This window comes from Cydia splendana, chromosome 9 (genome assembly GCF_910591565.1).
Source record: "Cydia splendana chromosome 9, ilCydSple1.2, whole genome shotgun sequence".
NCBI classification, from domain to species: Eukaryota; Metazoa; Arthropoda; class Insecta; order Lepidoptera; family Tortricidae; genus Cydia; species Cydia splendana.
The window spans coordinates 22,258,990-22,284,229 of NC_085968.1; the positions used below are offsets into that span (position 1 = coordinate 22,258,990).

The following is a 25,240-nucleotide window of genomic DNA, read 5'->3' on the forward strand; positions in this document are numbered from 1 at the left end:
GTAGCTTAGGGGTCATCCATTAATTACGTCACACGAATTTCAAGGTTTTTTTACCCCTCCCCCCCCCCCCCTCCTTGTCACACTTGGTCACATTTGGCAAACCCCTCCCCCCTGGTGTGACGTTACATTTCTTCAACGAAATCGGCAAATATTTATTTAATATTTTATCAAAATATTTTTGACAAAAGAAATATTAGTAATTTTATAACCCAAAACTGATTAAGAAATTAAATTAAACTAAGAAAAACGATTATCGTTTGAAAACCTTGTTATTTAAATGATAATTAGCGTATAAAATAATTTAAATACATTTTCGGTTACTGATGAAGTTAAAGTGACGTCACAAAGTTTATGACCCCCCCTCCCCCTTGTCACAACATGTCACATTTCCATGACCCCCTCCCTCCCCCTAAACGTGTGATGTAATTAATGGATGACCCCTTAGCGTGGCTAAGCTAACAGTAATTTGCACTTGCGAAAGAAAATATAAGCGAAATAAGTATTTTTTCACCTCAGCAGCTCGAACAAGGGTACTTTGCTTCTTAAAAACAGTGAGCAAAATGCGATTTTGCTCACTGAGTCATTTTGTCTCACTCAGTGAGCAAAAACGCATTTTGCTCACTGATTGTGTCTCACTCAGTGAGCAAAATGCGATTTTGCTCACTGAGTGAGACAAAATGACATTCAAGTTACCTTTATAGTCATTTCAACATGCGGGGTCTAATACAAGTTCGATATACTTGGGTTCTATTATCTCTGTCCCTCTAGGTATGTTCTCACTGCTTAGGGTGAAAAATTTTGTGTACTACACGAGATCAAAGTTATTTACATCTCGTGCGCTTTTGAATCCCTTACTACGCTCAAGATTCTAAATTAGATTCACTCGCTACGCTCGTGAATCTATTATAGAATCTTTCGCTTGCACGGGACTCAAAATAAGCACTCGAAGAAATATCAAACTTTGATCTCTTGTTGTACAAATAACTATTTTTTTATTTAATTATAAGCACGAATAAACCCTGTTTAAAAGGTGTGTATTTATTCACCAATGGAAGTATTATCGTCATATGTTGCAGATGAACGCGCTCCGGCACAACGGGCACTTCGCGCACGCGCACGGGCAGGACGCGCGCACGCAGCTCTCGCACGTGACGCGCTCCTCGCGCCGCGCCGCGCCGCACGCCCTCTCCGCCGAGATGCTGCAACGCCACGCGAAACTCGACCTTAAGCGCTGACAGCTAATGTACAACTAAGACCTTTAAAGGGGCCCACTGATTAACAGTCCGCCGGATCGGCCTGTCAGTTAGAACAAAATTTTGACAGTTCCGAACAACTGACAGGCCGATACCGGCACGGTTTGCACGTGGCACGCCGCGCACGCTGTCCGCCGAGATGCTTTATGCCACGCGAAACTCTACCTTAAGGCTGCGTTTCGACGAGAGGTGTGCAAGGGATATGTTTGCTAAGAACCGTAAGCGCTGACTGACAACTAATGTACATTTAAGACCTAGGGCACGGTTTGCGCGTGGCGGTTTGCCTGTAACGGCAGGCATGGTTGGGGGCCTAGCCAAGATGACAATCGTACATCGATAAACGCCGATCGAAAAGAAAAAATATTGGGAGGACAGATGCATTTCACATGACTCACGCTAGACTGCACCACGTCTATGGAAAGCACCACGTGGTCACCGATCAGCCATCATAGAAAATGACATGTCCGACGCCTCGGCACGGGCCCGGCCCGGTCTAGCGTGAGTCATCCTTAACGTAACGTATCATTCGTAACGAGACTGTCAAACTTAACATACAAGGAATGTTTAAACGAATTACGAATAAATTAGGTTAGTTACGATTGGCCCAAAAGCCTTGATTTACACTTCGTGGTATCAAAGTGTACAAAATGTTAATGTCATAAGCCGACATATGCCGACATATATGTATTGCACACAATGTCCGTTTGTCAGGTTAGCCCACAGATTAGTACGATACGCCCACAAATCCCGACTACTTTGGGTTACTCATTTTAAGAACAAGTGTCCAAAATCTAGGCTTTCGAAATAAAGAAGTTTAAAACGAAAATATTACTTTGCTATGCGTTTCCGTTGCCGCCGTTGCCGGGCGTCAGACCGTCAACAACTCCTGAGGATGCCTCGTAGAGAGGCGAAACACGTGTCGAGGATTATTCTTTTGGTGGTGGTTTGTTATATTTATTTGCGTATTTATTTTTGCGGTGGGAATATTAATTGCATGTAAAAATACGCAAGTAAGTATAACGGGTTAGCACTGATTGACTAGCACGTTATCTTTTCGCGGATTAGCAAAGTAATATTTTCGTTTTAATTAATATGGATTTCCGCAAAGTAACGCTTGATTCTATTCACTATAAAGAAGTTTGTTTTACGGCGCACTTCAGGGTTCCTAGGTTCCTCTTCCTCTACCTTTACCACTAAAACTCGTTTAGTTTAGTATTAGTAGGTACTTACGTAATATGTAATAGAAATCACATGGCCAAAATTTAGAGTAATAAAGGAAGTTTATTCATTAATTTCATTATATACCTACCTATTTATAGTATTTTTCACATAGCTTGGGTACGGTGACAGATATCATATAAGGCGTATCCAGATTATTTTTCGCCAATCTAATTAAATTGCCCGATCGAATCAGGAGGTGCGGACGCAAACGGCAATTTGGCTCACTGATTCGATTGCCCGATCAAATCAGGAGGTGCGGACACAAAAATGCCAATTTTCGAAGTATCAATGGAATGCTAGAATCTGTACGTGCGTTGGTTTATGGTTCTAAAATTGGTGATTAAATTGTGTACGTGTGGACGCTAGATGAGATTGGCGCCAATTGGCCCGTCTGGATACCACTATACATATAATTTATGACCTTATACCGAAAAAAATATTGACATGACGGCTGTCACTGTACCCAAGCTATTTGAAAAACACCATAGTTTATAAGGGTTGAGGTGTGGGATAGTGACATTTTGGATAGGAAGTAAATATGTATTGTAAATAAAAAATGAAAATATTAGTTTCTACTTAATTGAGGCAAAGTGTTCATTGAAAACGAGCGTATTTTATTAGTTTAAGTATGTATGTAGTTGTAAAAAATGAAAATATTAGTAGTAAAGGTATTCAAGCTAAACAGTCCAAAGATAAATGGGAAATAGGATATAAGGAATTTTATTTGTCTTTTTATACCTACACTGCTAAGGTCTTCTATGCACTAGCGGTGCACCTCTAATACTCGTAATACAAAAAAAAACATTTTTTATTCCAAAACTTATTTTAGGGTTTCTTTTACTCCTCTATCCAGACACAAAAAATGGTCCAAATTGCCTTTTATCTGACCATGTTTTAAGAACTTTGCCAATTTATTTTCAAGAAAACGGAAAAGAGGTATTTTTACAAAAGTTTTAGGTATCGCCCACTCACACAACCGTCAAAATCAACGGCGACGGCTTTAATTGAAATTCCTTTCAATTTCAATGGCAACGGCCGTAGCTTTGCAGCACGTGTATGCAAAGTTGTACGCCCGGTATACTGCCTGAAGTGTACCGCGATATATAAATAGAACACGCCTTTGTTAGGTACCACAGTTAATTTGGTGGTCTCTGGCATAATACAAATGGGTGCCTAGGAATTTAGTCCATTACCTACTACTGAAAAGTAAGAAAACCACACAGAAATAAAAAAAAAAACTGGGCAAGTGCGAGTCGGACTCGCGCACGAAGGGTTCCGTACCATAATGCAAAAAACGGCAAAAAAGAAACGGTCACCCATCCAAGTACTGACCCCGCCCGACGTTGCTATGCTTCGGTCAAAAATCACGTTTGTTGTACGGGAGCCCCACTTAAATCTTTATTTTATTCTGTTTTTAGTATTTGTTGTTATAGCGGCCGGCAACAGAAATACATCATCTGTGAAATTTTCAACTGTTTAGCTATCACGGTTCGTGAGATACAGCCTGGTGACAGACGGACGGACGGACGGACGGACGGACAGCGGAGTCTTAGTAATAGGGTCCCGTTTTTACCCTTTGGGTACGGAACCCTAAAAACTACGCTTGAAGCGTATGGCATGATTAAGAATAGTTTACCGCAATTTGACCACAGACAATTGACAGCAGTTGTGCAGTAGCGGAACTTGGACTTGGGTATGTGGGTAGTTCGGCTATTTGACGCTAGATGGCACTATCTTTTTTTTTTTTTTTTTTAATTTATTAAGAAACAAATAACAGTCTTATAAAACAGATAAGTATATAGAGTAACATTCTTCTAGTAATAGACTTATAGCTTCCTATATGTAAACAAATATTATAATAAAAACTTATTACTACGTATAAATGACATGCATATGTACTAGTATGTGTGACGAGATATGCGAGGAAATCTTAATTTAGGTGGTCATACAGGTGTTTTTTATTTTAAAGAAGAAAAAACTAATTTTTTATACAATCTTAGTGAGCTGCTAAATATGTCTACGTTTTGGCACTTTACATTGTACAACCTACATGTGCGTTTAATGTATGAGTGCTGCGCATGTTTAGTTCTGCTGCTTTTGATACTAAATAACATTTTATTTCGACAACTACGTTCTGTTCTGCGGGGTACGCGTAAATCTATCTTTTCTAAAAGTTCAGGGGCATCTACTAAATTATTGAATATTTTGAATAAGAAAATTAAATCAGTACAGGAGCGTCTTATGGAAAGAGATTGAAGATTGTAACTGGCTAAGGAGGAGGCGTAACTTTCGTAATTTCTACCTGTTCGGAATTCAAGAGCCTTTATGAATATTTTTTGTAATCTTTCTATTCTGTTTCTGTGTACATCTTGACATAAAAACCGCGTAGTGTAAAAGTTCAAACACAGACAAAACATCCTCCAGACTTAGCATAGTCGCGCTACCCCCTCTGCCACGCATACGGTAATTTTACTCCATGTTCGAGTCGATCCGAAAGTGTCTTTGTGTGACGTCCGTGTGTTTGAACGGACCAATCACGGCACGGGATTTCGCTCACCTCGTCCCGCGCACCCCCGTATTTTTGGCATCATCGGTTGCATGAAATAATTGCTCTAAACTCGATCTAGAGGATTCCTAGTCTATGAGTTCAAATTACCTATCGTGATGGGCGAGGGTTCATAATTTCTTTTAAAATATTTTGGCTTATCACCTCCCAAGATAGCGTTGTGTTTGTGGTAGAGTGCGTGTTTGCGACACCAGCTCTCATAGTAATCCAGGCTTATATTCTAAACTGCAAAACGTAATTCAAGACCAAAAAAAGTAAGACAATGTTGCCACTGCAATAATTTGTTTGTGAAATAGTAAATTTCTTTTGATAAATAATCACGCTAAGATAACTATTTTATTAGTAATTTTACTCCTACGATTTAAAAAAGTACTTTTATTTACTTATTTTTACATAAATACAAGGCGCGCTAGTAAAAAGTGGTAACATTTTCTTACTTTTTTTGGTCTTGAATTACGTTTTGCAGTATACCGTATTTTATTTTCTACGGGAAACTGCACTGCTGGTTTGTGTATGTGCGGTTCGATGTTGTGCGTTGTGCATAGCTAATCCAACTGCGATAGACTGCACCAGGCGGTTTACCTATTTGACACCGATAGTGCGTATGAGTGCTAATCTGCTAATATCTCGATATATAAGTAACTAAAACATTGAGTTCTTTGCGATGAAAGGCACTTATTTTATTATTAAGAATGCTAATTGGCTATATGTTGGCTATGATTTTTGTGAACGAATGATGCATTATGAGAATGCGTGTTGTTTTCGCATATGTACCTACTCGTACATTACATACTAACACTATCCGAATTATTGGACCAATAATTTGTAAGTTTAAACACTCTTAGTACTGTAAGCTATGTAGTCATTGTAAATAAGATACTTATTTCTTGGTTCTAGTCATACTTACGCAATAGGGATTAGTAGTTATTTTCACCATATACCAGCTCGTAAAACCTCTCTTTATCCTTCATTAACTGATGAGAAAGTTGTAAGAGTGGCAAAGTAAAGTGATGCAAATTTCGAGTTGAAAATAATGAAGTAGGTACATAACGAGCTCGGATTTTTCACGGCAAAACAAAACACTATCGGAATCTAGCCAGCATAGAAACATTCATTTATCGATATCGATAATTCAGTACTAGAAGAAAATACGTCACCAAATAAAATGAATATGTAATAAAAACATTTGTATGAAGTTATATATTAGAAACAGACGCAATTTCTTCTTCAAAATCTACGTCAGTACACACAGCAGCACATGGCATTTTATTTGTGTAATAGTGATAGGAGTAGATAATCATTAGCTTTTCAACATTCTCTGGGAGTAAACAGTTTCGTTGATCACTATAAAGCCATTTATGTACACTAAATGTACGTTCAACTTCACTTGATGTCAAGGGAGCAAATTTATAGAATTCATTTTCAGTTCGGGTAATATTTTCAGATATGTCTCTTAAAATTTCGTAATCAGGATTTCGTTCGAGCAAAGCTTCAAATTTACGTATCACTGGTAAAAGTTTACTCCAGTTTACGTAGCAACGAACAGTATCCAGAATGAGGAAGGATTCCGCAATGGACAAAGTCGTAGTTGTCGCGAATGAAATTTAACTCCTGTCGTAACTTGCGCGTTTGAAAACAATTTTTTGCAGCTCTTATAGCTGCCGAGTCATTAGCAAGTATGGAGACGACATCACGTATTTGCTCATAGTATTGCGGACGGACGGACGGACAGACATGGCGAAACTATAAGGGTTCCTAGTTGACTACGGAACCCTAAAAATGTATTGAGGCAATACCTGTCATATACTCTAGTAGTACTCGATATCGATAAAATAATATTTCAAGCACTGGCTAGATTACGCTAGTGTTTTGTTATGCCGTGAAAAATCCGAGCTCTGTAACATAACACACAAATCAACTAGCCAAAATGAGGTTAACAAATTTGCATTAAATTACTTTGCCACTGCTTTTGATGAAATACAACTTTCTCATCGGTTTTTGAAGAATAAAGAGAGCCTTTACGACAGGTGTGGTGAAATAATATGTTTATGGCTCGCAGGGTGGATATTATAAATATCGCGCTATAGCTTCCTAGTCCTTTTACTTAGGTACATAAATGTCTAGTCAATTTGGCTTCGTGCCGTGCGTGTGTGTGTGTCTGTCTGTCTGTCTGTATGTGTGTGTGTGTGTGTGTGTGTGTGTGTAAATGACGTAAATGTATATATACCTAGGTATATTTCACAAACTTAATCCTAACTGTATTTATACCATATGCTATGTTGTACCTACTTAATAAGAATATAATTATTAGGTACTCTTTAAGATTTTTGTAATTAAATAAACCATAAAAAATATACAACCTTTCATTTACTTATCGCGACTAACCCCCTTAGGGCCACTTGTACCATCCCACTATAACCCGAGATTAAGCGGTTAAAAAACCGTTAACTCAGTGTCAAATTGTACTACTAACCATGGTAACTCCAGGTTTAACCGGTTAACCCCGGGAAACCCCGGGGTAGTGCAAGTGGCGCTTATTGATAAGATAAACGCGCTCAAGCCTCAATTAGCTAATAAGTTTGACTCTGTCAATTTGGCTTATGTATGTAAGAAAGGGTTAAAACATAAAGTACTTAACTGAGGTTTATTTTAAGAACAAATTAAATTACTTCAATAAAAATATTTGAAATTGTGTTATTTCAAGTAGACACACTACTTAAATTATAAACAGAAATAACACGTAATAATCGTAATTTCGATAGTAAGGCGGCGGCTAGGTGTCGTGACTCTAAAGTCTAAAGGTGTAAAACGAGCCTGAAATGTCAATAAACTAGATTCCGAGCCTACATAATGCTAAAAGTGGGTCGTGGCGCTTTGTAGAGTTCATTGGGATTAAGAACTGTTTACGGCTCCGAACGGACCGGTCTTCAGTCGAGGACTGTTCCACATTTTTGACGAGGTGAGTCGAGCATGTACTCGAACCACCCCAACCGCGAAAAACGAATATCTAATTTCCTTGCAAGAGCGATAGAAGCTGGTAACGAATGACATGAATACCTGAATTCCAGCATAATTATGATTTACGACTTTTCAATGAATTTAATAAGATCAATATCGGGATTTCGGTAAGATTTACTTTCTACCTTGCGACCTTTAGGAATACCGACCCAATCAAGTGTGCGAATTTTTTCATTGCTTCATTTTGTTTACATCCCTTAGAGAAGCGCATAGCGACATCTAGGTATCGTAAGAATGTTCTATCTTAACTTTACGGTACCGGAGGCTCAAGTTGTATTGAGAATTCACCAGTAACAATGTGCTAACCCCTAACAAATTAAAACTATATTTTATCAAGTAGACACGTCACGTCTGCAAGCGATACTACAATTTTTTAAAGTCCTAAAAACTCTGTTACTTAAATATCGCATGACCGAAAGAAACTTATATAAAACCAGTGTGATAATTTTATTGCAATGTAAAAAAAACGTGTCACGTGGGACACCCTGTATGTAAGAAATCCGCAACGCAGGCTTCGTCCAATTCGTCCGGAAGAAATGGACATATTTTTTTTACATTTCAAGTTTCGCGGCAGCCGGTAGGTACGCCTCGCTAACTCGTGCAAATAGAACACGAACGGAGAGCAATTACTGAAGCCATTTCTCGCCAACACGGCCCGAAGTTTGCACAGCGCTAACTAGGTGGTCAATTGGAAATGTAAAAATACGATTTTGATTTGATATTAGCCTTAGTGAATCTTACACCGATATAAAGGCACATGTTCTTGACAGTTAATGTAGGTACCTACAACAAGTCATTTAGACCAGGATCTCTAGAACTGTTGCAAGTGCGAGTTCTTGGATCAATATCAAATCAAGATCATACATTTAAGATTGAAATGTACTCCTAAAGCAAATCACTGAGGAAATGTCACAGGGTCACCTTGCTCTCTAGAACTTTAGCAGCCTAATTAAAAGAGTTTGGCTTAATGGAGACGCATATCTTATCTACGTACGTTTCCGTATTTTTTTACCCGACTATGGCAAAGCTAAAAGGAAAGGCTATGTTTTAGCATATCATGTGTCTATAATTATTATATGTACATATATGTCGTAGGCCGATCGTAAGATCAGGCAGATCGTAATGTTCCTGTGTAATGTTTTGACGATAGTCACATTAAACCAATACATAGGTAGGATAGGTTCGTTAGGTTGCTTCAGATGCCCGAAGGGCAAACTGCCCAGAAATAGGAGCCCCGCGTAGCGGGGCTCCGTCGACTCAGGGAACGAGTCAAAGATTTTCACATTTCACGATATGCCTAGGAATTTCACGATATGCCTGATCTTACGATCGGCCGCCGACATATACACCGTGTATTTTTAATACAACCACAAAATGAAATGAGGCGTATATTTTATAGACTGGTCATATTTTTCATAAAATCGATTTCGACTGGCAAAGCATATTACTTTTTGGCAACCGGGTTTTTTAACCTAATTAAACCCCGCTGAATCGAAATGTTCCGGTTGCTCGATCGAAATCTTGACCGGAAGTGAGATATTTGACATTAAAGGTCCCTTTTTTTAGTTTTTCGTAAATAACTCTTAAACGGTGGCGCATAGCAAAAAATGTTCAATTACGTAAGTAATCTGCATAAAATTGCCTACAAGAAAGATTCAGTACAATTTTTCGCTAGGATCAATATTCAAAGAGATATTAACGCGGGAAATTTATTTATAGTCACTTCTAAGGTCCATTTTTTAATTTTTCATAAATAACTCATAAACGGTGGCCAATATCAAAAAATGTTGTTAAACGATAATAATCTACACAACATTTTGTACAAAAAATATTCATTTTACTTTTCGCAGGGATCAATATTTAAAAAGATAATAAAGAGGGAAAGTTAATTATAATAAATTCTAAGTTTCCTTGTTTTTATTTATTCGTTAATGATTTGAAAAGTATGACTCATAAAAAAAAAATCTTATACATGAATAATGAACATAAATTTTTCTACAAGAAACATGTAGTACATTTTTCGCTAGGATCAATATTTAAAAAGATAAAGCAGCGGGTAAGTTAATTATAATCAATTTTAAAATCCCTTTTTAGTTTTTTGTAAATAACTCGTAAACGGTGTCCCATAGCAAAATAGGTTTATAAGAATAAATTATCTACATAAAATTTCCTCCAAAAAACATCTGGAACACTTTTCTCTAGGATCAATATTTAAAGCGATATTAAAGGAAGAAAGTTAATCACAATCAGTTCACAGTTCACTTTTTTTAGTTTTTCGTAAATAACTCGTAAACGGTGGCCCGTTGCAAAACAATATTATACATAAATATTAAACATGAAATTGTCCACAAAAAAGGTTCTGTACATATTGATCCTAGCGAAAAGTGTTCCACATGTGTCTTATAGGAAATTAAATGTAAATTATTTATGTATCAGATTTTTTTTTGCTATGGGTCATACTTTACAAATTACTTACGAAATCCTAAAAAAAAGTGACATGTGAATTGATTGTAATGAACTTTCTTCCTTTAATATCGTTTCAAATATTGATCCTAGAGAAAAGTGTTCAATATGTTTTTCGTAGATATGCCGATTATTCATTTACAAGAACATTAAGAAGTTATTTTGCTATGAGCCTTATTTTACGAGTCATTTACGAAAACTTAAAAATAGGGACCTGGAAATTGATTATAATTAACTTACCCACTTTAATACCTCTTTAAATATTGATCGTAGCGAAAAAGTGTACAGCACCTTTTTTGTGGACAATTTTATGTTTAATATTCATGTATAATATTGTTTTGCAACGGGCCACCGTTTACGAGTTATTTACGAAAAACTAAAAAAAAGTGACCTGTGAACTGATTGTAATTAACTTTCTTCCTTTAATATCGTTTTAAATATTGATCCTAGAGAAAAGTGTTCAGGATGTTTTTTGGAGGAAAGTTTATGTAGATAATTTATTCTTATAAACCTATTTTGATATGGGACACCGTTTACAAGTTATTTACAAAAAACTAAAATGGGACTTTAAAATTGATTATAATTAACTTACCCGCTGCTTTGTCTTTTTAAATATTGGTCCTAGCGAAAAGTGTTCTACATGTTTCTTGTAGGAAATTTTATGTTTATTATTTATGTATAAGTTTTTTTTTGCTGTGAGTCATACTTTTCAAATTATTAACGAATAAATAAAAACAAGGAAACTTATAATTTATTATAATTAACTTTCCCTCTTTATTATCTTTTTAAATATTGATCCCTGCGAAAAGTGTACTGACTGTGTCTTTTGTGTACAAAATTTTGTGTTGATTATTATCGTTTAACAGCATTTTTTGATATTGGCCACCGTTTATGAGTTATTTACGAAAAACTAAAAAAAGGGACCTTAGAAGTGATTATAATTAAATTTCCCGCGTTAATATCTTTTTGAATATTGGTCCTAGCGAAAAATTGTACTGAATCTTTCTTGTAGGCAATTTTATGGAGATTACTTATGTAATTGAACATTTTTTGCTATGCGCCACCGCAGTGGCGTGCCTGGGGTTTCGAAGTAAGGCAAGCCAAAAGATATGTTTTCGTAATATTTAAATGTCCAATCTCACTCTTTGGACTCAAATGAATTTGCTAGCGTATCGCGGCGAGTTATCATAGCGCACAGGGCATACTATGTAGGTACTACTATAACTACTAGATAGAATTTTACAAACATATCAGAGGGCCTACCGCGAACACTGAAGTTTGCAAATTGCATGCTTCTTTCTCTGTGACTATAATTACGCCTTAATAGGAGTAAACCAACAATCCTTGTGTTTTGTAAACGGCCGTACAAAATTTTCTCTTAATGCGACTGACTTATCTGAGAATACACAAGTCGGGTGTTGGTTTTGGCGCGGACATGATATCTCGTCTTTCTACAAAGTTTATCGATTTTACCTTGCCTTTGTTGAGTAATACGTGGACGCATCTCATACCGTCACAAGGAACAACTTCATCCATTGTTAACACTTATAAACGTCACAACAAACAAACAAATCCACATTCACTACTTAATTCCAATTCACTTAAATAAATTGAGCTTTTGTTACTTTCGACTCGACTAAATAATAATACACTTGGAGTAAACGCGTGCCCGTGCGAACTTATGCATCTTACTTCACACCAAAAGCCAGGCTTAAATCGCCTTATATAATTGCTAATATTGCTATACAGACCAACAAATAGTTACATCGTTCTATGGCGGTTCGTAGGCTCAGAGCGCATAGAGCGGGACGAAAAACCAAGCCTAGTTGCAAGCCGACGAGTGCGAGCAGGATAGCTAGAACATCCTACGCCTGATTTCTTTCGCGCGGACGAGGCGCCACCACGACAAAAATTTGCAACACGCTGGCGCCGCGGTCCGCGCGCTTTGGCATGGATTTAATAATACGGGTTCATTTGGTGCGCGGTTTAAAAATAATCTATACCTATTGATTATTGACCTTTATCACTACGTAATTTCGGTAAGGCAACTAAGGCAAGCCCGGCTTTTGGGCTTGTATGGAAGTACCGCCACTGCGCCACCGTTTAAGAGTTATTTACGAAGAACTACAAAAAGGGACCTTTAATGTCAAATATCTCACTTCCGGTCAAGATTTCGATCGAGCAACCGGCAAATTCGGATTCAGCGGGGTCTAATTAGGTTAAAAACCCGGTTGCTTAAAAGTAATGTGATTTGCCAGTCGCATCAAGGAGAGCGATTTTGAATTTTTTTGTCTAGTCTTCAAAAACGCCTCACATATGACTTATTTAACCCAATGGCAACCAAATGAATAAAACTACAGCGTTCAGTTTCATCATGTAATAAGATGAGTTGTTACTAATCCAGAATATGGCTGTAATAGTCCTGGTAGAGCTGGATGTAGGCCTCCTTCTCCTGCGGCGTCATGCGCGCGATGGCGGCGTCGTCCACCGCCGGCAGCGCCACGCGCGCGCCCGCCACCAGCACCGACGGCGCGCCGTCCTCGCTCTCCGACGATGAGCTCTCCATTTCCGCTACAAAAATACCTACATTAGCACAAATACAAATGCAAACGCAAACACAATACGGGTACATATACGAATACGAATACAAATAGGTAAGGGTAGTAAATAAAAGCACTTACGGATTGCCTCGACGTCTGTCTTGAGTTTGAAGGGATCCTTGGACTCGGCGTCGCTGTCATCCGAGCTGTCCGGCTCTGCCTTTAGTGCGTTCGCTGCCGAGTTGTCTGCAAAGTACAAGAAAAATTCGTTGCGTATGCAATAATGCAAAAAACACTTAGGTAATTAGGGGTCATCCATTATGTTCGAGCCAATGCTATACCCGTCTATTGAAACTGAGTATGACAGCGCCACCTAGGGGTGACACGGCGTAAACGCCCGAATTAAGATAATGACAAGGACTTTAGTTTAAAAAAATATATTTATTTAAACTGACAGAGTAACCACTTAGCTTACAATCAAGATTATTCTAAATTAAAATGACTTAAGAGCTAGTATTTATAATTAAATAATGCAATTCAGCATTGACGCATGTTCCAGTTACGCAATGCTGAATCTTCTAATTAGCTTTCGCTGACAAAAGATATATTAGGGGTGCTGGCACCCTTAACTCCTCCCTCCTTAAGAGAGAAATTATCTGAAGGTGGCAAAGTCGGCTTCAGAGAATTTCGTCTGAAAAATACAGAATGTAGTTTATACGTTAAGTATATAGTTACTATTACAAGTAAAATGGTATATAAAACGATGGTCCAGACACTGACTCTATTACTAATGATATAACTCTCACTGTAATCACTTTCACTGTTATATTTTACGCTGTTTAGAATGTCTTTTACGTCGCTGAAGTCCACGCCTCGCAGATCTACCTCGTTCTCGTTCTTCTGGATCTCTGCTTGCAGTTCCGGCAGTACAACAGGGGGTAAAATGTAGTTGGTAATTGTAGTGTTAGTTACTGCTTTCATGATGATGTCTTCTATCTGCGTCTCACAGTATTTAGCTGGGGTCAATATGTAGGTTCCCTCCAAATTGTGTTTCGAAACCTCGTCTCCGCATGTTTCGGTTATCACTGTTCTTTTTCTGGTGTAAAGAAGCCAATGGTCAGATGTAATCTTCTGTATAACTGTGTCTTCTGTTTTGATGGTTTGCTGGTTGCATTTCGATATGTTATCTTTAAGTAACATCAGTTGTTCTATGCATGTTGCTGCTGGATGTTGTACTACATCGTTGTCCGTGCAGATGTGTTTGTCCTCTTCGATTTCCTCGCAGTATCTTGCCACGGGTCGGAATTTCAATCTATTCATCATAAGGTAGGGGTATTTGGGAATAATGGTAAGTGTCTTTTTGGTTTCGGGGTTGTAAATTGGAACAGGTATAATTTTGTAGTAAATATATGTGTTTTTCTCAATTAATGGGATATCTAGTATAAAAGTTAAGCGACTATGACTAATAAATGACTTAAGGTCTATACTACGTTCTATCTTAACTAGATTTTCCTTTGACACGGGATAAACTAAGGTTGCATGTTTTTCTACTTCATAAAGGACTTTAATGAATTCAGTTGAGTTTATTATGGATTGATGCAAGGATGACAATTTACTAAAAGCAATAGCTGTTTCTATCTCTTGTATAATATTGTAAATAGTGCGAAAGTTATTTAGAATCTGATACATGCTATTCATTAAGGAAATTAAATTGAAAAGTTTTGTCTCGTCTTTTTGGACTGTCTCTAGTTGTTTAGTTTTATAGCCCAAGTGTTTAACGTTAAAATTAATGTCGCTCGAAACGTTTGTTAATTCATCAAGTGCCTTTTGGAGTAATGTTACCTTATTCTCTACTGATATTTCCTTATGTTTCATCTTTTCTATTATCGCATCAAATCTAATAGCATCATTATTATCTAAATTACCTGTTATTACCTTAACTATGGATCCTAACGGGTTGAGAATACCTCTTTTAGTTCTTGCAGTTGGTAAGATCTGTAAAAGTCTATCTCGGGATAGTTCAGTAAATGAATTTATTTGTACTTCTAAACCCATTAGTTCTCTTCTTGTATCTATATTACTATCAATTATATGTTTTAACTTGTTATACTGATCTAAATTTATTTCTAATAGTGAACTTATTGACTCTAAATCTATAGTCTTAATAATGCTCCAGGAGCTAGTCCTCATCAGAGCTGTGCCCATCCTGACTGGAGCTATCCCCGGATTCCGCTCGAGGTTTTGGGTGTTGAGACTGCATCCCTGATGTACCAGGACCATCAGTAATATCACTCGCCACCTGTGGAGGTCGTTTGACATTTTTGAGTGCTACACGAGTATTTCTTTTTCTAACTTGTACGGGAATTATGTTTTTGTCCGGTTTACCTATAACTGTGGCTTTTTCGTACCTAGGTTTTTCTTTAGCCTTACGGATTCTAGTATCTTTCATGTAAATGGTATCACCCTCTTTAATTTCTGGTGGTACTTCACCGCCTTTCTTGTCCCTGACTTTAATTTTATCATTAACTAATTTCTCACTCACGTATTCGTACAATACCTTTAACCTTTTTCTGTGATCTATAAGTAATTTCTGCATTAAATTTCGCTCTCTATCCGTATCGAATGTATTTCCTGATTCTGTGTGCCCAAAAACTAATTCGAAAGGGGTAAATGTCGTGGCACTGTGTATTGAATTATTATAAGCCATTATGGCATACGTCATGACTGATGCTGCATCTTGGTCACTTCTATCATACTTCGCTAAACGGTAAATTTCGATTATTGTAGAATGAAATCGTTCTACTACGGCCATTGAATTAGGATTGTTCGGAGTTCCTATGTGCAATTCTATTTTATATAATTTTAATAGTTCTTTCATAAGTTCATTGTTAAATTCTGTACCCGAATCGCAGCTAATCTTTTTGGGAACGCCGTACATACTGAAATATTTAATCAAAGCTCTTACTACTTCCGGCGTACTTCGATTGGGTATACTTATTGCCTGGCCTAACTTGCTAAACGCGTCTACAGCTGTTAAATAATATCTACTTTCGATAAATAAAAGATCTATAAATATTTCCTGAAATGGTGATTCCTGACTCTGTGTTAATTGGATATACGGTTTCATGGGTTTCCTTTCATATTTCATCTTACGACATTGTTCACACGCATTAATTATAGCTGCAATGGTATCTTTCATATTACTCCACCAATAATCTCTTTTAAGTTTTGCTAGCGTTTCATTAATGCCCCTATGGCATGTTTTGCCCTCGTGATATTTTATGACTATTTGTTTTATGTCATTTTCATCTGTTAATGTTATGATTCTTTCTGTGCATTCGATTAAATTTTGTGTACCTTTTTTATAAAGTTGCGTTACGACATTAATGAAAGTTTTTCTAAATTCTGGTGATTCGAAATAGATAAAATATTTATTTTTAAGGTCTACATACTCTTTTAAAAATTTGTTTACTAATTGTACGTTATTTATTGGCATATGTACTTCCAAGAGCTTTTGTTTTTTGTTTGATAAATCTTTAACGCTAATGTCGTCTTTGAACTATGTATATACTAATATTTGTTTTGGTTTTAAATCTATAGCTTCATTTAATATTGGGATACCTTCGTGTTCCCTGTTAGAGATGGAATGAGCTGTAGCTCCGTCATCTGAATCAGAGATTTCTACCACTTCCATTTCTGGTTCTGATTCTGGTCTACTTAACTCTGCAATTTGATCTGTTAGTGACTGTACGTACTTCTGTAACTTATTTTCTTTTTCATCTACATTAACTACCATTGACTCATTGTCGTCGTTTGTCATATTTAGTCTTATACGAGACATTGCGTCTGCGTTTGTATTCTGGTTCCCTTTTTTATAATATATCTCAAAATCATATTTCTGTAACCTTAAACGCCATCTTGTAAGTTTACTATTGGGTTCCTTGAGGGAGTACAGCCAAGCGAGTGGACGATGGTCTGTATAAATGAAAAATTTATTGCCATATAGGTACGGTCTAAAATGCTTAACTCCTTCTAAAACAGCAAGTAGTTCTTTCTCAATTGTACTATATCTTACTTGAGTGTCACTTAAAGTTTTACTAAAATAGGCAACTGGCTTATCTGACCCTATTGGTCCTTGTGATAGAACCGCTCCTATCGCGTAATTTGACGCATCTGTAGTCAAGATAAAAGGTTTTTTAAAATCTGGAAACTGTAATAATGGTGCATTGGTTAAAATTTTCTTGCAAAGTTCGAAACTTTCTTTATACTCATCATCTAAAATTACCTTTCTTCCTTTCTTCAGACATGCTGTCATGGGTCTAGTTATTTTTGCAAAATCTTTTATAAACTTTCTATAGTAACCTATCAAACCTAAGAAGCTTTTAATATCACTCGTGGTTTTAGGTATGGGATAATTAAGAACTGCTTTTATCTTATCGTCATTTGGTTTTAGCCCTTCGCTCGTTATGGTATGTCCAAGGTAGAGGACTTCCTTTCTGAGGAAATGGGACTTATTTAGCTGTACTTTAAGATTAGTTTCCCTGAATCTATCGAATACAGCCTTAAGTTTTTGGACGTGATCTTGTAGACTTTTAGAAAATATTATTACGTCGTCAAGGTATACCAGACAGTGTATTCCTTGTAGACCTCTTAGGACGTTGTCCATTGCTCTCTGAAAGGTTGCAGGTGCTGTCTTAAGTCCAAACGGCATACGATTAAATTCATAGTGCCCAAATCCGGTGCTGAAACCGGTTTTAGGTTTATCAGCATCATCGACTTCTATTTGATGGTATCCGCTGGCCAGGTCTAGTGTTGTGAAGTATGTGCTTTTACCCAACATATCGAATAAGTCGTTTATGTTTGGTAGAGGGTATTTATCGTCGACTGTGATGTCATTAAGACGTCTATAGTCGATCACCATACGCCACTTTTGCTGACCTGACATGTCCATCTTCTTTGGGACTAAATGGACTGGAGCACTCCAAGGAGAATGTGACTCCTGAATGACGTTGTCCTTCAGCATTTTATCTACCTGCTTTTTTATTTCTTGTGTTTGAACAGGAGGCATCCTATGTGCCCTAATAAAAACAGGATCCTCATTTGTAGTACGGATCTTATGTTTAACTTGATTAGTGAATGATAACGGAATGTGTTCACAATAGAATATATCTTTATATTCCTCACATAACTGACTAATCGCCTTTCTTTCTTCTTCATTCAAGTCATCCAATCTCAATTTGGAGAGATTTTCAGACAACAACCTATCACTTGAAGTTGCGTCCGCGGTGAAATTTACGTTAACAATTGTTTCGCTCGAATATGGTTCTACTTTAAACGGGGCTGTGACTACTAAAGTCATGCCTTTTGATGTGCAATTTTGAATGACGGTGGATGCGTATCCATTCACACATTTTACCAGCGCGGCGGGCATTCTTATCCCTTCCGAGAGCTGTTGAAATTCTAAAATCGCATCTCCATTTAATAACGTTACTGGTAACTTAACTCTACACTCACTGCGAGGAGGCAATTCAAAAGTCTCCTTAATAGGCGGAGTATACAGCATTGTAATATCTCAGATTTGTAGCCGTTACAGGTTATAAGTTTGAAACCTGCGTTCGCCTTGGAATCCTATCTGGTTTTTTTTTATCACTAATATTCACTAAATGTGTTTATAATAAAGCGTTGATCATTGTACAGGGTTAGAACGCAGTGTAGATACAGTCAATCGTCACTATTTCACGTAAGTACGTACCTAAATATCACTTAGCTTGAGTGAGCGATTCCTTGTTTATTTTTGGGTTTAATTCAATTGCAAAACTGTCTACAATGCTTACCCGCAGAGCAGCCGCAGCTGCTCGCCAGCAGGAGACTGATAAACTCCAACTTACCTTGCTGGAGTTGAAAATATCCAAAGAATCTTGTGCTCAATTGCTCAGTGAAAGGGAAGACAGTGAGAAGGAACTATTATTAGTACTGTAAAATAACAACACCCTTGAATATAATTATCCATTTATTTTCTTGTCTTATTCCAATTCACAATAATCTCATCTTATGACAACCGTTTGCTAGCACAACTCAATAACCAACTGAGACCCGTCGGCCGAGTGTAGTTTCTTTTTATACCCAACCAATAACAGTCTTCAATTTCAAACTACCCTTAACTTTAAAAACGAATTAAGTAGGTATGCTAAATACCAAAAACCCTACACTCGTCCATCCTGACTCCGTGTATGTCCTCATACACGTGCCAGGTGGAAACCCTACACTTGGCCGACAGACTACGTATACTTAACAGTGGATACACTAATCGCAAACCGATCAATTTCTTGCGATCAGAGTTAATGTGTAGGATACGAACCAGTTCTATTCTCGCACCTACTACTTAATTGTGTCAGCACACGAACCGATCATTTCTCGTGACTTAAAACAGTTTCAATCAGTCATCAGCACGTCAAAATCTCAAAAACATCTTGTAAATAACCTTTCGTATGCCTGGTCCCGTATACGTACCACACAATTTGGACTATAATTTACAGTTTCAAGGTTATTAATTCAGTAGTAAATTTTAACTAAGGCATACGAAGGGTTAAAATTGTTACTCTTCTGCCGGAGACATCCACTCGACATCGACCAGAGGCCGACACCGATGTCATCAGGCGGTGAGAAGGGCCCTGGCTCTGGAGGTCAGCGCGTGCGGGCTGCGGCGCGGCCGGGGCACGGGAGCGCGGAGGCGGGCTGCGGCGCGGCCGAGGCACGGGAGCGCGGAGCGGCGGTCGCCGTGCTCTAGACGCGCACCAGACTCTGGCGGCGCGAGGCGGGCTCCTGCTGGAGACGGCTCGCACCGGACTCTGGCGGCGCGAGGCGGACTCCTGCTGGAGACGGCTCGTACCGGACTCTGGCGGCGCGAGACGGGCTCCTGCTGGAGACGGCTCGCACCGGACTCTGGCGGCGCGTGGCGGACTCCTGCTGGAGACGGCTCGCACCGGACTCTGGCGGCGCGTGGCGGACTCCTGCTGGAGACGGCTCGCACCGGACTCTGGCGGCGCGAGGCGGGCTCCTGCTGGAGACGGCTCGCACCGGACTCTGGCGGCGCGAGGGGGACTCCTGCTGGAGACAGCTCAGTCATCGCGTCGCCTGTTGACTGTACTTGCTTCTGGCTCCTGGTGTCACGCGAAGCGGGGGACGCCAGTAGAGGTGCGGCGCTCAACTTGCTAAAAATATCCAAAACATTGACTAAGTAATTCAGGGTAACAGATCAATAATTGCCATTTATTATTCGATTTTCATAAGTATTGATCATCTCTATCTGCAGGTAGACAGTACACGAACCAATTCAATTCTCGTGACTGAAACATCTCTAAACAGTACACGAACCAATTCAATTCTCGTGACTGAAACATCTCTTCAAATATCATGTCAAGAAATCAACAATTATAAACCTCACTCTTGAGACAGGATTCATTTTTCCTGAGAACCTTTCAATAACTTTAACCCTGACTATAATTTATAAAATATTACTATGATGAATAACAGCGATAATTAACTTTTCAACACATATTCATATGCAAAACATGTGTAAAACTGGGACCTTATTGTGTTCAACTTGATCTATTATGTTTCCATTATCAATGCATCAATTCAATCATCAAATTGGTAACTAAAAACCTGTAATCCCAATGTTTTCAGAGAAGGTCGTATATTCTAGATTGTTAGGATTTATCCAAGCTGACAAAGTACTTAGTTCATCAATTGCAAGACGCGTTGGGATTTCAAGACCATTAATTTTATTTTTATAATATGCATATTGTTTTATGAAAGACTTGAACAGTATATTAATAATACACTAAACGTTGTTGTTAAATAGCTGAAGTCTATAAACCTAAATTTCAACATTACAGAATACCAAATCGCACAGTTCGGGAATAAACATAGCACCTAGGTCTGTTTCCGTAGAAAAAGGATCAGTAATATATTTTTTTTTTACACGTCGGTAATGTTTCTTTTCAGGAATTAAAATAAATTATACGTTTTAAATATTACATGGCATGGCAGACATAAACGATAGAACTGCAAAAACCTGTTATGCTTTACCTATCCGTACCATCTGACTTGTTCTAAATATGCCCTCATTGGTAATCTACTATTATTTGATAACGTACAAAGTTATACAAAAATAATTATAAACTAACCTATTTTATTCAAGTTTGAGATCAATAAGAGGCTATCAATCCTCCTTGATCTCGGGTTAATTGTGGTGTTCTGTTCTAGTAGCTTACGAACCAAATCAAGTTCTCGTAAGTACAAACAGGTTCAACCAACTTTAACTGCAGTAACCTATTAATTCAATAATTCAGTGATTCAGTGATTCAACAATTCAATAACTCAGTGATTCAACAATTCCATAACTCAGTGATTCAACAATTCCATAACTCAGTGATTCAACAATTCAATAATTCAGGGATTCAACAATTCAGTGATTCAACAATTCAGTGATTCAACAATTCAGTGATTCAACAATTCAGTGATTCAACAATTCAGTGATTCAACAATTCAGTGATTCAACAATTCAGTGATTCAACAATTCAATAACTCAATAATTCAATAACTCAATAATTCAATAACTCAATAATTCAATAACTCAATAATTCAATAACTCAATAATTCAATAACTCAATAATTCAATAACTCAATAATTCAATAACTCAATAATTCAATAACTCAATAATTAATTCAATAACTCAATAATTCAATAACTCAATAATTCAATAACTCAATAATTCAATAACTCAATAATTCAATAACTCAATAATTCAATAACTCAATAATTCAATAACTCAATAATTCAATAACTCAATAATTCGATAATTCAATAACTCGATAATTCAATAACTCAATAATTCAATAACTCAATAATTCAATAACTCAATAATTCAATAACTCAATAATTCAATAACTCAATAATTCAATAACTCAATAATTCAATAATTCAATAACTCAATAACTCAATAACTCAATAATTCATTAACTCAATAATTCAATAACTCAATAATTCAATAACTCAATAATTCAATAACTCAATAACTCAATAATTCAATAATTTAATAACTCAATAATTCGATAACTTAATAATTCAATAAGTCAATAATTCAGTAACTCAATAATGCAATAACTCAATAATTCAATAACTCAATAATTCAATAACTCAATAATTCAATAACTCAATAATTCAATAACTCAATAATTCAATAACTCAATAATTCAATAACTCAATAATTCAATAACTCAATAATTCAATAACTCAATAATTCAATAACTCAACAATTCAATAACTCAATAATTCAATGGATCAATAATTCAATGACTCAATAATTCAATAACTCAATAATGCAATAACTCAATAATGCAATAACTCAATAATTCAATAACTCAATAATTCAATGACTCAATTTTTTAAATGACTCAATAATTCAATGACTCAATAATTCAATGACTCAATAATTCAATGACTCAATAATTCAATGACTCAATAATTTTATGACTCAATAATTCAATGACTCAATAATTCAATGACTCAATAATTCAATGACTCAATAATTCAATGACTCAATAATTCAGTGACTCAATAACTCAAAGATTCAATAATTCAATGACTCAATAATTCAATGACTCAATAATTCAATGACTCAATAATTCAATGACTCAATAATTCAATGACTCAATAATTCAATGACTCAATAATTCAATGACTCAATAATTCAATGACTCAATAATTCAATGACTCAATAATTCAATGACTCAATAATTCAATGACTCAATAATTCAATGACTCAATAATTCAATGACTCAATAATTCAATGACTCAATAATTCAATGACTCAATAATTCAATGACTCAATAATTCAATGACTCAATAATTCAATAACTCAATAATTCTTCAATGACTAAATAATTCAATAATTCAAAACCTCAATAATTCTTCAATGACTAAATAATTCAATAACTCAATGATTCAGTAAATCAACAACTCAATAATTCAGTAACCCAATAATTCAGTAACTCGATAATTCAGTAATTCGATAATTCTTTAAGTCATTAATTCGTAAATTCAAGTCTTCATTAAGTCATTAATTCGTTAATTCGTTGATTCAATAATTCGTTAATTCAATAATTCGTTAATTCAATAATTCGTTAATTCAATAATTCGTTAATTCAATAATTCGTTAATTCAATAATCCGGTTATTCAAATAATCCGTTAAATCAAATAATCCGTTAATTAAATGACCCGATAATTTAAATAATCCGTAACTCATTGATCCGTAACTCATTGATCCGTAACTCATTGATCCGTAACTCATTGATCCGTAACTCATCGATCCGTAACTCATCGATCCGTAACTCATCGATCCGTAACTCATCAATCCGTAACTCATCAATCCGTAACTCATCAATCCGTAACTCATCAATCCGTAACTCATCAATCCGTAACTCATCAATCCGTAACTCATCAATCCGTAACTCATCAATCCGTAACTCATCAATCCGTAACTCATCAATCCGTAACTCATCAATCCGTAACTCATCAATCCGTAACTCATCAATCCGTAACTCATCAATCCGTAACTCATCAATCGGTAACTCATTAATAGGTAACTCATTAATAGGTAACTCATTAATCGGTAACTCATTAATCGGTAACTCATTAATCGGTAACTCATTAATCCGTAACTCATTAATCCGTAACTCATTAATCCATAACTCATTAATCCGTAACTCATTAATCCGTAACTCATTAATCCGTAACTCATTAATCCGTAACTCATTAACACGTAACTCATTAACACGTAACTCATTAACACGTAACTCATTAACACGTAACTCATTAACACGTAACTCATTAACACGTAACTCATTAACACGTAACTCATTAACACGTAACTCATTAACACGTAACTCATTAATACGTAACTCATTAAAACTCAATCCAATAACTCAATCCATTAATAACTCAATCCAATAACTCTTTAATCCAATAACTCAATAATTAAAATAATCCAGCAATTTTATAATTCGATAATTCAATTACTCAATTCAATAATCAACTCGATAATTCTAAGGGTCGAATAATTCCACAGTTCTAAAATTCAATAGCTCGATAATTCAATAATTCCATCTCTTTGATTGATAACTTCGATACACGATACGCGATACACGATACACGATACACGATACTCGATACACGATACACGATACTCGATACTCGATACTCGATACTCGATACTCGATACTCGATACTCGATACTCGATACTCGATACTCGATACTCGATACTCGATCAATAAATAATTCAGTTTATAATTAGATGGCATTATAAATGTGGAGGTTCCTTGCAGTTTAAATAGAAATCACAAAAGTCGGTCAAATGGTTAGGATGAGAACCACTCATCGATCGTATCTATTATTTCGTAAGATAAGATAATATACATATTAAATTGATATAGTTAGGCAAAATTTTCTCATAATTGGTACACAAGTAATAGGTCGGTCAGTAATAATCGGTTCATCAAAATTATTTTTCTCTCAACTTATCTTTTGGCAAAATATTCTTGTACTTATGTTATATGTGCTAGATTCGATGAATGAGATGAAGTCTCAGCTTTTAAATCAATTGACAGTATCCAACACATATTACAATATCAAATCATTCATAATATAGTAAAGGTAGGTGTACATGACCTGATGTCCGGTGGCGCGTGCCCCTCACTAAGGCTGTCGAAGCGGGGTTACTCCCGACTTTCACAACAGGACTCTGCTTCGCTCTGGATTCCTTTTTCACTGCCGCTGTAATTCCAGCTACATACGTTTGCAAGCGCCGTTGATCATCATGAGTCATCGTCAGCCATATTCTCCAACAACTCGGCATGAAACGTAAAAGTATCCGGTGTTACATATAGGTACCTATATACTACATCATAATACCTTATAAACTTCAAAGGAATTACAGTACATAAAATTATGTTTAATGGTAGTTCAAATTATAAACATTAATTTTATCTCAAAAACGGTGCGTCGTAGCAAAAAAAGGATTGAAAATTCAAGCCCCCTTTAATGCCCCGTTTGCATAGTAGCCATCTATTTATATTACCACAAATTTTAACATTAAGGATCAAAATCAAAACTCA

The 25,240-nt window shown here is 36.5% G+C and overlaps 1 protein-coding gene across 1 annotated transcript in view; it reads right to left on the minus strand.

Moving 5' to 3' along the window:
* Nucleotides 1-12,883: 12,883 nt before the first annotated feature.
* The window catches only part of LOC134793944 (general transcription factor IIE subunit 1), a 40,423-nt gene continuing 28,066 nt past the window's right edge, over nt 12,884-25,240 (minus strand). Inside the window, exons 11-12 of the mRNA XM_063765661.1 lie at nt 13,203-13,307; nt 12,884-13,092 (exon numbers count right to left, since the gene is read on the minus strand). Of these exons, the coding sequence (XP_063621731.1) occupies nt 12,917-13,092; nt 13,203-13,307 (281 nt within the window). The 3' untranslated portion in view covers nt 12,884-12,916. The remainder of the gene's footprint in view (nt 13,093-13,202; nt 13,308-25,240) is intronic.